The sequence below is a fragment of the Brienomyrus brachyistius genome, chromosome 2, assembly GCF_023856365.1.
Source record: "Brienomyrus brachyistius isolate T26 chromosome 2, BBRACH_0.4, whole genome shotgun sequence".
Classification (NCBI taxonomy): Eukaryota; Metazoa; Chordata; class Actinopteri; order Osteoglossiformes; family Mormyridae; genus Brienomyrus; species Brienomyrus brachyistius.
Genome location: NC_064534.1, coordinates 7,384,440 through 7,400,348, shown reverse-complemented (window position 1 = coordinate 7,400,348; position 15,909 = coordinate 7,384,440). Strand labels below are relative to the sequence as shown.

Sequence of the window (15,909 nt, the reverse complement as noted above, 5' to 3'; positions counted from 1 at the left end):
CTGTGGTCACTGCATGCACCGGGAACGCGTGGCCATGGTATGCAGGCAAGGCGTACTCAATGATTTCAGTCGAGTGTGTGTGTGTGGCTGCACGAGTATATGATGTGAGGTGTTAGCCTGTGTCAGGTGTGCATACCTGGCCTTTTTCTTAGAGGGAGAGTAAGTGTATTTTCGCCTCTTGTAATTTAAACTTGGATGAGTGTTTTGCTTCACATTATAGCAGTAATTTTGCTTGAATAATCATTTTTTTGCAACCTCTGAAATGTCTGAAAATTACAGGTGGAAAGATTTGATTTAATTCTTCTGGGCAAATTGTCAGCCCAGCTCAATCGTTGACTTGATTGTGCTGCTGTTCCCCGTGGTCTCCATCATTGAAGCTGCCCAAACCACAGTTGAGAGCCTCTCCAAAGATCAACTTTCCGCTAAAGTCGTCAGCAGTATTTTAGAGGTTTTAAGAGCAGGGAGGCATTTGCTGATAAGTACAGTTTGACTGGGGTTTTGTTAATACCTCCTGATGTGCTGTTATTTCCTCTGGCCTTTTTTGCTTGTGTATTGCCCCAGCCATGGCCTTTTGGGTCCTTCGCAGCTCAGGTGAGCCAGACCTTAACCACTTCCCTACTGCTAACCGCAAAACTGCGATTCACATATGCATTATACTGCTGTTACCCACTGTGAGCCTTTGAATCCATTTAGCACTATGGCCAGTTTATAAATGTGAATAATCAGCAGTGTCTGAAGCATTTACACGGAGAAATGTTGTCTTCGTAAGCTAAGGGTGGTATGGCTCTTCTCTATTCATATTACCATATATATTTGTGTTGAAGTTCAGGAACAAAGTTCAACGATCGTCAGCTAATTTAGAGCTCGTCTGCTGTAAAGGTCTGTGTTTCCGGTGTTAAAAATATTTTCATTTGCATGGCAAAATGCTGTCGGTGATGTATGATTCTGAAAGCTATGCTGCTAATTCAGTATAGTTCTTAAATTTTTATTTATTTTTTTTAACAGAACGTTAATAGTGTTTAATTTCCTAAACCAGTGTCCTGCTGTGCCTGTTTTCAAATCCTTTTTGTACTCTTTGTGTTTCTGATTAATGTATACGTCTTCCTGATTTTTCTGCTCTTTCTCTTGAACACTGATCATGTAATCCCCTGCAAACGTGACCGCGATTAGCATTTCGAGAGATGCCTGGATGGATGAATGACGAAGTAATAAAATGACATGCCTTAAAAAGCACACAGATTAAGCAGTGCATGTCTGGCATTCCTCTGTTTGTTGTTGTTTACCCCTCTCAGTATATCGGATGCATATTTAAAAGCACATACACCATGCTTATAACACCACTCTTTCTCTGGTGGTGGTTCTGCCCCCCCCCCCCCCACTGTGCTTCCATCCACTCTTACCAGCGGGGCATGTGCCAAAAGGGGGCTTTTGTGTTGTAAATTGCAGGGTGCATTTGCTTTATGCTATGTGCACTCGCTTGTGTGCTTGTTTAATGCTGAACAGCTGTTTGGACCTTGTTTATGCTCTAGCTATTTTCTGCTTTTTCCCGTCAATGGTGGGAGAATTCGTAGGCAACACTCAGCCCCAGATGAACGTCCCATCTGGATGTAGGATCACAGTAGAGGTGATGGTAACAATGTTGGGATGTTGTGACTAACATGGTGTGATCTATAGCTTTGTGATGATGCTGTAGGCTTTGCACTGAGATCTGGTGGGACCTCCAGCTTTTATATTTGGTAATTTTTTTTGAAGAAGTTGAGGTTCAGTGAATTGCATGGAGCATTACTTTCTTCAGGCTTCATATCCTGAATCACCTACCTTTCCATCCATCCGTTTTCTGTAACCACTTATCCTATTCAGAGTCGCAGGTTGTCCTACCTTGGAGGCTACAGGCGCAAGGCAGGGAATAACCCAGAATGGGGTGCCAACCCATCGTTTGGGCACACTTACACACCATTCACTCACACATGTACATCTACAGACAATGTGGTAACTGTAGTAACCTCAGTGTGTTTTTTTGACTCGTGGGTGGGGTGGGGTGGGGAGGGCAACCGAAACCAGAACTAGAGTACCAAGAGGAAACCCTACGACAAGGGGAGAACATGCAAACTCCACACACATGGAACCTGGACGGATACTCAGACCCTGGGCCCAGAGGTGTGAGGTAACAGTGCTAACCACTGCAACCCCGTGCTGCCTCACCATTTACCTGTTGCCTTTGTAAATAAACATTGAGGTCCAGGAAGGCCTGGATACCTGGCAATTTGTGATCTATTTCACTCTTCACTGTGTTCACTGGGTCTGTGTCTTAGCCTTTAGATCTTGCTAAATGTGTGAATGAGAGAGAGGCAGTAACAGCCAGCCTCTGCTCTTTTAATGGCATCCACGTTCTACTGCTAATTATTGGTCACTGATTTCAGCATAAGGCTCCACCTTTACAGTCATGAGTAGGATGTTCCTTACGAAATGGAACCTTGAATTCTGAGCCCCCACCATGTCCAGCTATCATGATGTTGAAAGAGAGAATTACTGCAAGCTCATTCAGCGTGAAATCAGTTAGATTTTAAACATAGGATCCATCCAGTTGTTTCTGTCAAAAAGGAGGAAAACTGATTAAGAAAATCATTCTTAAAGACCAGGAGATGAATTGCAGGATAGCGGTGCAACAGGAACTTTGTATGGTGGCTCAGCACCAGCCTAGTTGGTTTTATGTGCGCGTGTGCGCGTGTGTGTGCGTGTCTGAGGGTTCCTCAATGTTCAGCTGACGGTTCAGCTTCTATTTCAATAGAAAAATCACCTGCTTGTTCTGGGTGTAAACCATCAGTGTCTCAATCGATTAAAGTCTTCCTCCTTAAATCGGTACATCATTAATGAAGTGAATCATTTCATCCATCCATCAGTCAATTAAATGCTAGTGCAAGGTACAAAGCCCCAAGTTGTCATCTGTGAGCTGACCTTCGTCTCAGCATGGCTGTTTGTTAAATTGATGCTTGTTCAGTGTTTTGCTGTGTAGGTCTGTAGAGCACATCTCTGAGTGTTTCTTTGCTTGTGACTTGTGAAATGAATCTGTCCGTCACGGACCAGGATTTTAAATCACTCAACGGAGATGTCAAGGTTGTTTTCTGGTGTCCGCATTGTGCAACTGGAAAGTTTCACCCCCTGTCCTTTACCTGACGGGAAACTGTGCAGAGGAAAGGAATCCAGTAGCTAAATGTTAAGTACATCACCAGGCTGTTACTACAGTAATGGATAGATAATATTACATGTTTAATGAAGGAAAGCCACTTTCTTGAAACAGAACATGCAGCTTCAAACGTGTCGTGTGTAGCGCTTGTTTTTTAGGACATTGCAGGAGGTTATGTCTCCATTCTGGACCCTGGGCAGACTTGTTAATGGGGAATCAAACATCAAACGCGTACCAGCGCCTTCAGCAGCAGATGACAGTAAACTGACTGTAACATTAATATGGATTCTCGTCTTTGCAGGCTTCAACAAAGAGAGGGAGCCGTAATCGCGTCTGCCCCCAGCATATTGGATTTGTATTATAAATGAAACAATGCTGTCAGGGCTCTTAAGGCAATTTAATTGTTTCTTCACGTTAAACTTGTTTTGAAAAACCCAGCTGATAGGTCTCCTCAGTCGTGCCACCTCGACCCCTTGGGTGTGATTGTGTCCTGTTAAAGATCCCTCTTCCCCACCTTATTTCTCACAAGCGTATGCAGTGGCTTGCTGGAGCCTCACTTTTGAACGTGTCACATATTACGGTGCATAAGCACAGCTACAGACCAGAGCATCGCTACAACGCCGTCTTCAGCCACCTTCGAACGCGTGACCGCCCCGCCACCCCCCATTACCACAGTGTCAGCGTCACGTGATTTATCCTGAATGCGCAGATTATGTTTATAATGCAGTTCCCTGGATGTACATCATTTAATGCTCCTTCCCATAAAAAAACATGGTTATTATGCATCATTTTTATTGCACCTGGACCGTTTATCAATTTAATTCCCAAATCCCATGCTGGTGCAGAGAGATTGACTGTGTCTCCTGAAACATGTCCCACTTTAATGGTTTCCTTTAATCTTAAAAAGACTAATGAATGTTTGCTTTGATGTTAAATAAGCGTGTGTTTCGTCTCAATCAAACAAAAATAATTTCCGTTTGCCAGGGCCTTCCAATGATACCTCGCTCAAACGGCTGGGTGGTAAAAATCACCCGCGTCGCTTTCCTAGGCGAATGGCACGAGCCGTGGGCCCTTTTCTCTCTCCCGGCTGTGGGTGCTTGTCGCCGTTCCAGTTAATTTGAAGTTCATCCCAGCGATATATTTAGTTTGAGAGCTGTGCTGATGGAGCCGCAAGCTCCGAGGCCTCGGCTCAGACGCGCTTCTCTCCAGCAGGCCCGACGTTCCGGCTGAAAAGTGCGACCGAAGGCATTGGTGTCCTTCCAGATGATCATAAATAATATCGAGGAGCCATTACCAGCTCTCTTTCAGGTGCCACCAAGTGCCCGGCTGTTGCCCCCCCAACCCGATCAAAGCACTTAACCCAGATGCCCCAGTAAATAAGAGGCTGTGTAATCGGGCAGAGTGTAAAACAGGGGTGGTCTTATCCGCAAAGGGCCGGTGTGTATGCGGGTTTTCGCTGCAACTCCCTAAATAGATTGCTAGTTAGCGGACTGATTGGCTGCAGAGTCCTCACTGCTGGGTATGAACAGCTGACCTAAAGGTTATTCTAAAAACCTGCATACACCCTGGCCCTTTGCGGATAAGGTTCCCCACCCCTGGTGTAAAACCGCTATCTGTGAGGGCTGTCTTGCCTGCCCGGTTCTGCGAAAGGGTCCTTATGCCCTGGGTGATGTCCTCTCATCTTATCTGCCTACCCAGGTCTGACCTGGGCGACAGGCCTGAAGGCCGACATTTCGGTCAAGGAGGGGAAAGGACGCACAGGATTGACAGGGACATTGATGTCTGTAGAGGTTTGATCATCTGTTGGGGAGGGGGGGGGCTGTGTGGCTTTAGAGAGCTGCCTCTGCAAAGTACCCCTTTGAAACATCTCCGGATGAAGTCTGACTGCCCTGCCTTCCCGAAGTATATATTTACCTTGCATACTGATTTGCTTTAGACAAAATAAAACGTCTGTAAAACAAGCTTTTTTATCATGCTTTGGTATGAAAAGCCGCATACATCTTTTTACTCTGCATTTCTGATCCTGACAGGTTGCCTACCCATTTTATACATGGAAGTAATATTGGGTATTGGTTCATTTTTTTTCCCCCCACTCTTAAATTATTTTGTGAATCGCATATTAGGTGTCATTACAGAATATTTCTTCAGGAAATAACGTTACAGGAAAATCGGCCCATTTCACACTATTCCCAGCGTGAAGAGCCATAAATCGCGGTCTTCATAAGGGCACGTTTTACCGCATGAGCGCGCCGTAACTTCAAAGCCTTCATGGCTTTCTGTCTGCGTGAGGACGTCCTGGCTTCATTTGGACCTTGAGAGTGCCCGGAGCCCATATACGCGCCCGCTCTATCCTGAATAGAAATTCGTATCACTCTGCTGCCAGGAAGCTCTCGGTGGGAATGAAACGTGACTGGGAGCCCGTCGCTAATGTGCCATAATAAGCAGTTACAGACCCAGTTCGGGCCTTCGGCGCTGTGCCAGTGACCTCGGTGAGCCCACGTGTGCCGCCATAAATGTGCGCGTGCTCCTAGGAATAAAGTACCGCTCTTCGCACGTGAGTTGGCGCATGTGGATATGCAGTGGACCCTTTCTTGCGAACAGTGGCCTCGACCTCCCCCCTTCCACCGAAAACCTTAAGGCGCAATTCACACACTGTTGCCCACCCAGTATACCGAAATGCCCTCCTCGGGATGGCATCCTGGTAGCACTGCTGTGTGGCGATACAGTGGCACAGCTGGAAATCTCATCCGGTCATGTGAACATGGGCAGAGTGTTTCCCGCCTCGGGACGCCACCACCTGTCAGTTCTGCCCGCCGCTGCTATACGTCGGTGAAGAGAGGCAGGGAAAGTTTGGGTTCTTTAATCACGTATTTTTGTTGGTAAATGTCATGTGGAAATGTCAGTGTCTGGAGTCGTACTTTTCCCCCTGACATCCAGGCGGGACGGAGGTGTGGGCGGCGTTGCTGGGGGGGGGTAAACAGGATGGATCCTAGGCCACTGGAAGAGGGATTTAAACTGGTTGTTTAGCTCTGGAGGGAAAATGAAATCTCTGAAGTTTTCAGTGACCGTAAGCTGCAGAAAAAGGGTAGCAGGGACTTAAGAGTGTTTGGGCGACCATCACTGACCTCTGAGGTGGGGGTCTACCTCCTCGCGAGGGGTTATTATGGAGCAGTCAGGACCTGGAGATTTTGCAGCCCTTCGAGGTAGCTTTCGTGAGGAAGTGGCAGGGCATTGCACATGTGTGACACCTTGCTTCTGCAATTGCCGATGTAGACCAGGTGAATCTGAGGCCCTGGGGTCTTTATCTGATTGAGTGTTTGCGATGTGGGAGCTATAATGTGACTCCGGCCTCCATCCTCGCCCTCCCCGGTTTGAAATGGCCACCTGCAGTGGGGAGGTACTCATTAGCAGCAGGCGGGGGGTGACCGTAGCTGGTTTTGGTGTGAAATAAAGGCCAGGTGTCATACTAAGGTGTGAGTGCCTGGGGGCGCTGTTGTCGGTCACTAAACCCAAACTGGGGAGGGGGGTTGTGTGGTCACCACTCTGGTCCTGTACGTCTGTAGGCATTTCTTCCTCAGGGTGATTCTCACACCCCCTACTCTGCAGAGAGCCAGTGCGGCCCACCTCCCTGCTACCCCCCGACTGCTGCCTTCCCCGGGATGATGAGCTGCTGGGCCTGGAGGGGCTGCCCCTGCGGCTGATGCTGCAGGACTGCACGGCTGTGAAAACCCTGTTGCATCGCCTGCGCAAGCTGCTTCAGGAGGTGAGCGATGTCGCCAAACCCCCATTTTCACGATGTCACCGGTCTGGAGACTGGCGTCTGACCGGAGCCCTGGGGGCCTGGGGGCACCGGAACTTCCAGATGATGAGTGGGTGAACTTCGAGTTTGTCTAGTGTTTGGTCAAGAGCCTGGCAAATGTCATTCACTGTGGCTTTTGGAGGACGATCGCGGTTCTGGCCCGTAAACGGGATCTGAGTTGGGAGAAGGGACGCCAGGGAGAACGAAACGCAATGACGCCTGTTTCGTAACTATGGGCATGCAGGTGCCCTACATCTGGGCTGTTCACAGTGCAACGAGTCATTGGGGAATGTCCGTTTCCGATCTGGGAAGCCGGCCTACATTACGGCCTCACCGCTGCAGCGTTAGCGGAATTTCGTGGGTAAAGTGCCGGACCTGCGCTTTGAGGAATTCAGGCCCCAGTTCCCCATTGGCTTTAGTTCCTGGGTCCTGTAGCCGCTGCTCTCGTAGGATCCTCGAGCGCTTTCATCTTGGAGAAGAAGGAGGAGGAGGCTTTTCTGAGGCAGATAGCGCGGCAGGCCTTTCATGTCCCGGGCTGCGCTCTGGGAGGGGGCCATGTTCTCCGCATCTACATCGCTGCCAGGAGGTTGCTGCCGCTTCTCTGCCGCTGAACTTGAGAGTCATCCCAGTAAACAAGCGGTTAGTCACCGCGCTCGGCATCCTCGCAGCGTCAGCGCATGTCAGCCTGTTATGTTACATCTTTAAAAATATTTGCCTTGCGTTATTTTCGTACCTCTCGCGCACTAGCAGGCGACGCGCGCACAAACAAATCCCTCTCAGACCCAGACCTAAGCGGCAATTAAGGGGCCGTAACGCGAGGTCCAGGGAATAAACACAGCAGAAGCACATGAATATTAAAGAGGATGCTGTTTGTCCTCACTGCTGACCCCGTACTCTCATTAAATTGCAAATTTTCCCATCATACATCACAGTACTTAAACCACCCACTAAGAAAAGCTTGAAATTACTTAATCATCTTCTCGTCATTGTTTGGCTGACCTCCGGCCCTGTGCTCAGTGCTCTGCTGTCCCTGCTCATCCTCGATCTCCGCCGCTCCGCGTGGGCATCTCCCCAGCGTCAGGGTGACAGTCCCACAGCCTGAGGCGGTGGCCACAGTACCGGTGATGCGGGATGCAGGGGGATTTGGGGAGCCAGCCGCCACCTCAGCCTGTTTATCCAGGCCTTCCTTCCCGCTTCCGGGTGTGATCCTGGGTCACGCTCCGCACCGAGGGTCCAGCGCCTCCCTCTTGGACCCCTGTCAGGCCCCGCCTTTCTCTGCTGCCGCTATGGTCCCACAATTCCACGAATGGTATGTGGAGATCAGAGCAGCCAGGGTTATCTTGTGTGAGATTAGATAAGGAATGGGGAAATTGCCCTTTTCCTTAAAAAAAAAAAATAAAATAATAATAATTTGTCAGTAGAGGATGAGTATAGATTTCAACCTTTGGAGATGATATTGGAGTGAGTAGAACTGGGCTCAAGGTTCCGCCACAGCAGATGGCTGCTTTAGAATCTTTTTGAATGAGCCTGACATGGCCTTCTGCCTTTCTTAGCCTCTTTCCTCACCCCTCTGCCTCACCCCTCTGCCTCATCCCCCTGCCTCAGCCTCTTTCCTCACCCCCCTGCCTCATCCCCCTGCCTCAGCCTCTTTCCTCACCCCCCTGCCTCATCCCCCTGCCTTAGCCTCTTTCCTCGTCCTCCTGGCTCAACCTTTTTTCTCGTCCCCCTACCCTGACGTTCCTTAGCAGTATGGCAGTCACTCTGTAAAATAACACTAAGTAAGTTGTAAGTTTTATCTCTCTCTTCAGAGCACAGAGACGAGTCCCGCAAGCAGTCTTCACTCATTACCCATAAGCCCCTGCAGTGACATGTCTCTTCCCTTCAAGGTAAGCATCTCCTTCTGTCTCTCCCTGCCCGCTGTGTACTAACGTTTTCTTTAGCCGGCGATGAGAGGCCTCTGGCAGCCCCTCTTCTCACCGTCTCCTGCTTCCTGATCACAGGCTTTGGGTTCTGGGTCTGCGTTCCCGCCGCGGGTCTCCGTGGCGCCACCCGACAGTTCCGACGCTGAGGTGGACCCCCACAAGTCCCCTTCCTCCCCTCGCTGTGCTTCTCGCCGTCAGCAGATGTTAGCTTTCGCAAATGCGCAAGCCAGGCTTTTTTTTATTTTGGGATGCGCGGGACTCTCCCCGGCCCCACCGGCGGCGGTGGCGTGTCGTGACGGGCGCAGTACGCTCCCGACCCTTCGGGGACCCCAGGCGGGCGTTTGAAGAGACTTTTGAGGTGTTTCCAAGGCAGTGGAGGTTGGTGTGATCTCCTGGCGTGCCGGAGCAAACGGGGGCTGCGTCCGTCCTCGTTACTGACCTACATGCAGCGTCCACGGCAGCCGTGGAAGGCCATGTGATGGCCCCGCCCCTTGCCGAACGCCCGCCTGCTGCCCGACCGCCGCCCATACCCTTGCAGGGAGTGCAGCTCAGAATAGCCCCCCACGTATCTGACTTTGTGGGGGGGGGGGGGGGGGTTATGTGGGACTCGTCCCGCCGCTCCAGAAAATCGGTTTTAAAAATAAGTCCGAGGGCCACCTGAGACGAAACCGTGTCAGTCCTCGTCCTACTTTGAGAATAAACTTCCTCAGGCGAACATTTGTCATCCGTGCCTTTTTATAATTAGTGCCCGTGGAAAGCGCTTCCCGCGGCGGGCACGGCCCCGGCGGGTGGGGGGAGCGGCCGGCCTCTCGCGGCTCTGTGCGGGGAACGGAAGCGGGCACGGGCGCGATCGTCCTGCTGCTCCTGCCAGGCCGGATCCACTCGTCGCCTATTTATAAAAGCGCGTTAAACTGAGTCTGTTCAGGCAGCGTCATACGCAGAGCTCAGAAGGCTTTGCTGTTATATTGAGCCTCATAATAATAGGCACAACATTTAAAACATATTACATGCAGGATTTAAACCACATGATAATAAAGTATTTAAGACCTTATAGTAATACAAACCTTCCTAAAATCATCTGGTATTATAAACATCATCTATGCATGTTACTTGCATGTGAAATATTTTATATGTATATGAAACTTAAATATTTGTCTTAATGACAGTCTGGAGTGTCAGTTCGTATATTGGATGACTGTGTACTATGTGCCACTAAGTGTGTGTTTGTGTTTAGTTGCTGTTTTTTTCTCTCCACCCTGTGTGTGTGTGTTTGTGTGTGTGTGTGCTTGTTAAACGTGTTTGTACTGCTGAAAAATGACGCTTAAACCCATCAGATGCAACTTTATGTTCTCGATGCATCCCTCAGCTGCTGATTGGTCAGAAATGTCACATGTGACAGAGAAACAAGGGACTGGAAACTGCCTCATTCAGTTTATCCTCTTATAGAATTTTAGGCATGATAAAATAATTTTGATCAGAGGTGCTAACCAGCGATGGTGAATAGGCTTTGTAACCCGTGATGGGCGGGGTTACAGCATGCTGTCCATCACTGGCGGCTTTAATCCGCTTCCTGTTATCTGCTTCATTGGCTTCCTGTTGTGCTGAAGCTGCTGCTTTTTAAAGGCTCTGTGATAGCAGCGCTTGCTGGCTGTGTCTGTTAATAACTTTCTGTTCCATTCCAACAATGTGATCTGCCACAGTTTGATGGCTTTGTAGCACTGCTCCCCCCACCCTTCCTGGGTTTGAGTAAAAGCTCGTCTTTATGCGGGTGGAGTTTGCATCTATCCTCTGTTTCTTCGAACCCTAACCCCCGCCCCAGAAATAAATTGATATTAATTCGTTTAAATGGCGTTTTATCATTCATTTTCCTTGAAATCTGACTCCAGCAAAGGCTTGTCCCCCTTTTTCATGAATCTCAAGTAACGCTCCTGCTTCAGGTGATCTGGCACCATCCAAAGACGCGTTGGTCAGGCAGAGCGGTGACTCAGTAATGCAGTGAGTAACTGACACGCTTCACTGACACGCAGCGCTAAGTCCCGAAGCAGTGTGGCTTTTTACCGAAGCTCTGGAGAGAAGCATTTCCAGGTTTTCTCAAGAAGCGTTTGATGCCGCTCTGTCCGCCTGTAGCCCCATCTGATGATCAGCCATGTTGCCGCCATAGCGGACCTGCGCTGCTGTGATTCTTCAGTCCCTTATGTCCCTGGTGGTCTGTTTGGTTAAGAAACAGCTTCATGTAGTGGCCATTAATCTGGGCTTGCGAATTTGCAGAACGTGGATTAACCTAGACCACAAGCCTGAATGTGGTATGAAGGCTTTGTCTTGATGCTTACCGTGCCGGACACAGCCACAGTGTGTGCTCCGGTGGCATTTTAAGAAGGCCGGCATGTCCTTAACGAGGCTGAGATCCCCTTTGGCACCGTGTCCAGCTCTGCAGAGGCTTCGGCCTGTTTCTCACGTTGTCGTGCGGGCTACTGCAGTGACACCCCCATTTCTGGAAATCCGTCGCAGCACATCCGCTATATGAGACCGTTGTGGTAGAGTGCCCCCCCCCTCACACAGACATTTTCAGATGGATGTGATGAGTCACCCAGGTGTTTTTGTGTGTATACAAACTCAAACCCCCCCATATCCGGGAACCAAGCACAAAGCTGAGCTTTATAGAGATATGTATACATCCATCCATCCATCCATCCATCCATTTTTCAAACCGCTTATCCTACTGGGTCGCGGGGGGTCCGGAGCCTATCCCGGAAGCAATGGGCACGAGGCAGGGAACAACCCAGGATGGGGGGCCCCTCGCAGGGCACACTCACACACCATTCACTCTCACACGCACTCCTACAGGCAATTTTGCAAGTCCAATTAGCCTCAGCATGTTTTCGGACTGTGGGGGGAAACCGGAGTACCCGGAGGAAACCCCACGACGACATGGGGAGAACATGCAAACTCCACACACATGTGACCTAGGCGGAGACTCGAATCCGGGTCCCAGAGGTGTGAGGCAACAGTGCTAACCACTGCACCACCATGCCGCCCCCAATATGTATACAATTAAGATTATTTCTTTCAATCATAATGTATATTAAAAGTAAAATCAGTTTTGTGCTGTTTATTCTAATGTTGGAACTGTGATCTGATTTGGGGTTGCTGTAGGGTCGTGATCTGATCTAGGGACGGTGCTGTGATCTGGGGTCATGATCTAATCTCCAGTTAGTGTCATTATGCGGGGTTGTGATCTAATTTATGGTCATGATCAAATATAGGCTCGGTCTTTGCGGTCGCAGCCTGATCTTGGGCCTCTGGCCTCCCCCCCTCCAGCTACTGAGGGTGACTGTCTAATTAAGATAGTGCTCCGTGTGAAGCAGGATTTGTTAGGGTCTCGTTCTCATTAGCGTGCGGCCCTCGTTTAGGACATGACCTTTTTGAGAAGCACAGGCGGGTGGGTGGGTGTGGCAGCACGGGCCTCAATGCTGTAGTTCGGGTGCAGAATGACTAACACAGCAACCCCCCGCCCGTGCTGCAGTGAGACAGGTGCATAGATTCTCTGCTGCAATTTAATTGGGGGAGGGGGCTCCCCCTCACCCCCCACCCCTTGAGGGTTGGTACGGCGTGACAAAACGCTTCTCTAAGTCTCTGTCTCAGGAGTACCTGTCAATGAGAAATGTTAGGGAGCAGGTTATCACAGCTCATAAACCCTCAACCCTGTACCCGGGTGGGGAGTCCTCACGGGGGTGTCTGTGTGTGTCACATGACTGCCAACACCCCCTCCCAGCTCTCCAAGAGCCTGTCAGGCGCTGGGCCCTGTGGTCCTGAGGGCTCCTTCCCTTCTGTGCGTGAAGGGGCTTTGGTGACGTTAAATTACAGCAGAATGGCCCGTAGCCTCACTTTTATTACAGTCCCCCTTCATCCCATAGCGCCGCCCCGCCGGCCACAATCGGATCCCCCCCATCCTCCCTCTCTGGTCCCCAGACTTGTTAACCCTTTGATCTCGCCCCCCCCCCCCCAATCCTCCCCTCTCCTGCAGGACCTCGGGAGAGATGAGAACTCATCACTGCTCCTGCAACTGAAGGACAGGGAGGAGCTGATACAGCGGCTACAGGCCGAGCTGGTGAGGGGTGGGGTGGGGGGGTGTGACTGTGTGTGTGTGTATGTGTGTGTGTGTGTATGTGTGTGTGTGTGTGTGTGTGTGTGTGTGTGAGAAAGAGGTCAAATTTGTGTGTCTGAGACTGTGTGCTTGTATAATGTTTCTGTACAGAGTGTGCTTGTGTAGAGTGTTTATGTGGGATACATATACGTGTCTCTCTCGTGTGTGTTTTTTGTGAGTGTGTTTGTGTACAGTGTGTGTGTCTAAAGAGTATGTGTAGAGTATGTGTGTGAGGAACATGTACAGTGTGCGTGTCTTTAGGGCGTCTGTGTATTTGTGTGTCCGTAGGAGTATGTGTGTGAGGAACGTGTGTCTGTACAGTGTGCGTGTCTTTAGGGCGTCTGTGTATTTCTGTGTCCGTAGGAGTGTGTGTGTGAGTAACGTGTGTCTGTACAGTGTGCGTGTCTTTAGGGCGTCTGTGTATTTCTGTGTCCGTAGGAGTATGTGTGTGAGTAACGTGTGTCTGTACAGTGTGCGTGTCTTTAGGGCGTCTGTGTATTTCTGTGTCCATAGGAGTGTGTGTGTGTGTGTACAGTATGTTGTACGGCACAGGAGAGAGCGGCTAACGCACCGGCCTGGGTGCTCAGAATGCTCAGTAAATAATGGCTGCTCCTGCCGCTTACAGACTCAGCATGACTTGGCACGTACCCCTGGCAATAATGAGAGAGTTTCAGGAAGAGCCGGGGTGGTCGACAGTCACGGGGGGGGGGGGGGGGGGGCAAGGATGGAGCGGGAGCTGGAGTTGCCCCGGTTGGCACTCCATGTGGAAGATGTGTTTTGCCCTATTTGATTGGGCACCACTCAAGCCCAGGACAGCAATAGAGGTGTGAACCCCCCCACGGGAGACGGGGGTGGTAACCTGGCGGACTGAGACATGGAGCCACATCCACGCTTGCCTATGTTTGACACTCCATTTAATGGCCTGTGTGCAGACCTCACCTGTTTGTGTCACTATTGTAATCTTACCCCTCAACTTCTCAGGGGCAAGGTGCATCGGACTGGCTGCAAAAGGTGTTGGTCTTTGGAAGTCGACCCTGCGCAATATGCCACCCTACAGGAGGCCTTCTTGCCATAAGCCGTGGTCTCCTTTTAACTGTACAGTGTTGAGGAGGATGGGTGGGGTAGCGTGTGAGTCCTGGAGGAGGGTGCCCTGTGTTTCACACTCTCTGGTCGGAGTGAGTGTCTCCTGGCATCCCATCATCCTAAGGGAGTCTAGTTTCTGTGGCAGTGGGCTTCGTGAACATTTGCCAGCTTGCAGTTCATTGCTGCTCACTGTTCTGATGTTCGAAGCTTGTGGGGCAGGACTTTGTGGCTGGGTTCTGCTTTCTGGACAGTATTGGCTGCCTGACTCTCAACCTTCCTGTGTGCAGGACAAAGTCAAGGGGGCTCAAAGACCAAGCTGTTCGAGAGCCGACAAGTCAACGCAGACAGAGCCAGGCAGCCCTGAGGTGAGCGTCAGCTGCCCCGTGTGTTTGCTTATGTGTGTTTGCTTGTGTGTGTGTCTCAGTAAGCACCAGAATCCTATGCTGTGAAAATGAACCCTTTACAGGGATGAAGGCAGCACCCTTTCCACAGCACAGAAACCTTGCTGGTCTCTCTGGCCTTCTGGGGCCTGAAATGGGGAATGTAGATTTCTTAGATTTGCCCACACGTAGAAACATACCTCACGTTTGAGTGTCAGGTACTGGGCAGATGTGATGTCGCAGTACTTTAAGGATCCCGATTTTATTTAGTATCTCGGCTGAACCTGTTGTCTTCAGGCGGATTGGGACGGAGCGAGGAAAGTGAGGAGGGAGGAAGGTGGCAAAGCATTAAAAATGATCATCTATCTGCCCTCAAAGCCCTACAGTCACATGTTCCTGGAACTCAAAGGGAATTATATTATTTTTCTCATTCTGTTTCTGTGTGCCATTGCAGCTCCCTGTGACATGCTTGATGATTGGTCTGTCCCACAGTCATGGTGGCATGCATGCCCCCGCCCACATGCGCACGCGCCCAAGGCCGGCCTGTACGTTTTATAGGTTGCCACGCATAGACGGAGCACCGGTACTAACTAGGTTACCGCATTGAGGACATGCTGGTCCTGAAAGTGCTTCCACAAGTGGGTCAGCTATTTCTAAGGCTTCATGCGACAGGAGGAGGTTCTGCCTCTTAAAAAAATGAGCCTTTTTTTTTTTCCAGCTGAGCTAATTAGCTGAAAGGGAGGAGGAGGCGCGAGACTCCCGCGTGCTTTCCGCCAAGCGCAGCCGCGGGGAACGGCCCGGCCCGCTTCTCCGGCCCACTCTCGCCCGTGCCGCCGCAGCCGCTGTCGGCCCGTACCAAAGACTTCTCAAAGTCTTGAGAAGTTGTCAGGCCTGGCGTGAGTGGAGGGAAAGGTCGGGGGTGGCGGGGGTGTGGGATTTGGGAAGATATGTAACCTGGGGAGGGTCCAAAATGGAAGGAAGGAAGAGGTCAGATGGATTAGCACACGGAGGTGCTGGGGAGATGGAGACCCGTGGTCATTTACCATGATTGAGCGGAGCTTGGGAATGGAATCATGGGCCAGAAGAAAGGCTGCCGTGTGCTGATTGGTGCTGATGGTCAGCTGATAGGCACTGTTAGGCTCTGAGGCAGCTCCAGTAAGTGTAACTGAGAGCGAATTTGAGCATCTGGAGAGTCTCCCTCCCATCTGACACTGGTTCAGTGAGCTGGTTGCCTCCATAGTTCATTGGGGGGGGGGGCATCCTCCTTCCTCTCCACTTGCTCGGCCTTCCTTTCCACTCCCCCTCTACCCTGTCCACCTGTGCGGCGGTGTCATGGACTCCTGACTCTCAGGGTGTACCCTGACTCGCTCCAGTAACGTGGGCAGCCGTAGGTGTCA

The 15,909-nt window shown here is 50.5% G+C and overlaps 1 protein-coding gene across 1 annotated transcript in view; it reads left to right on the top strand.

Annotated features, from left to right (window-relative positions):
* Positions 1–15,909, top strand: part of ccser1 (coiled-coil serine-rich protein 1) — a 67,023-nt gene that overhangs the window by 26,354 nt on the left and 24,760 nt on the right. Inside the window, 4 exon segments of the mRNA XM_048977897.1 lie at positions 6,791–6,947; positions 8,792–8,869; positions 12,930–13,013; positions 14,420–14,497. Coding sequence (XP_048833854.1) covers positions 6,791–6,947; positions 8,792–8,869; positions 12,930–13,013; positions 14,420–14,497 — 397 coding nt within the window.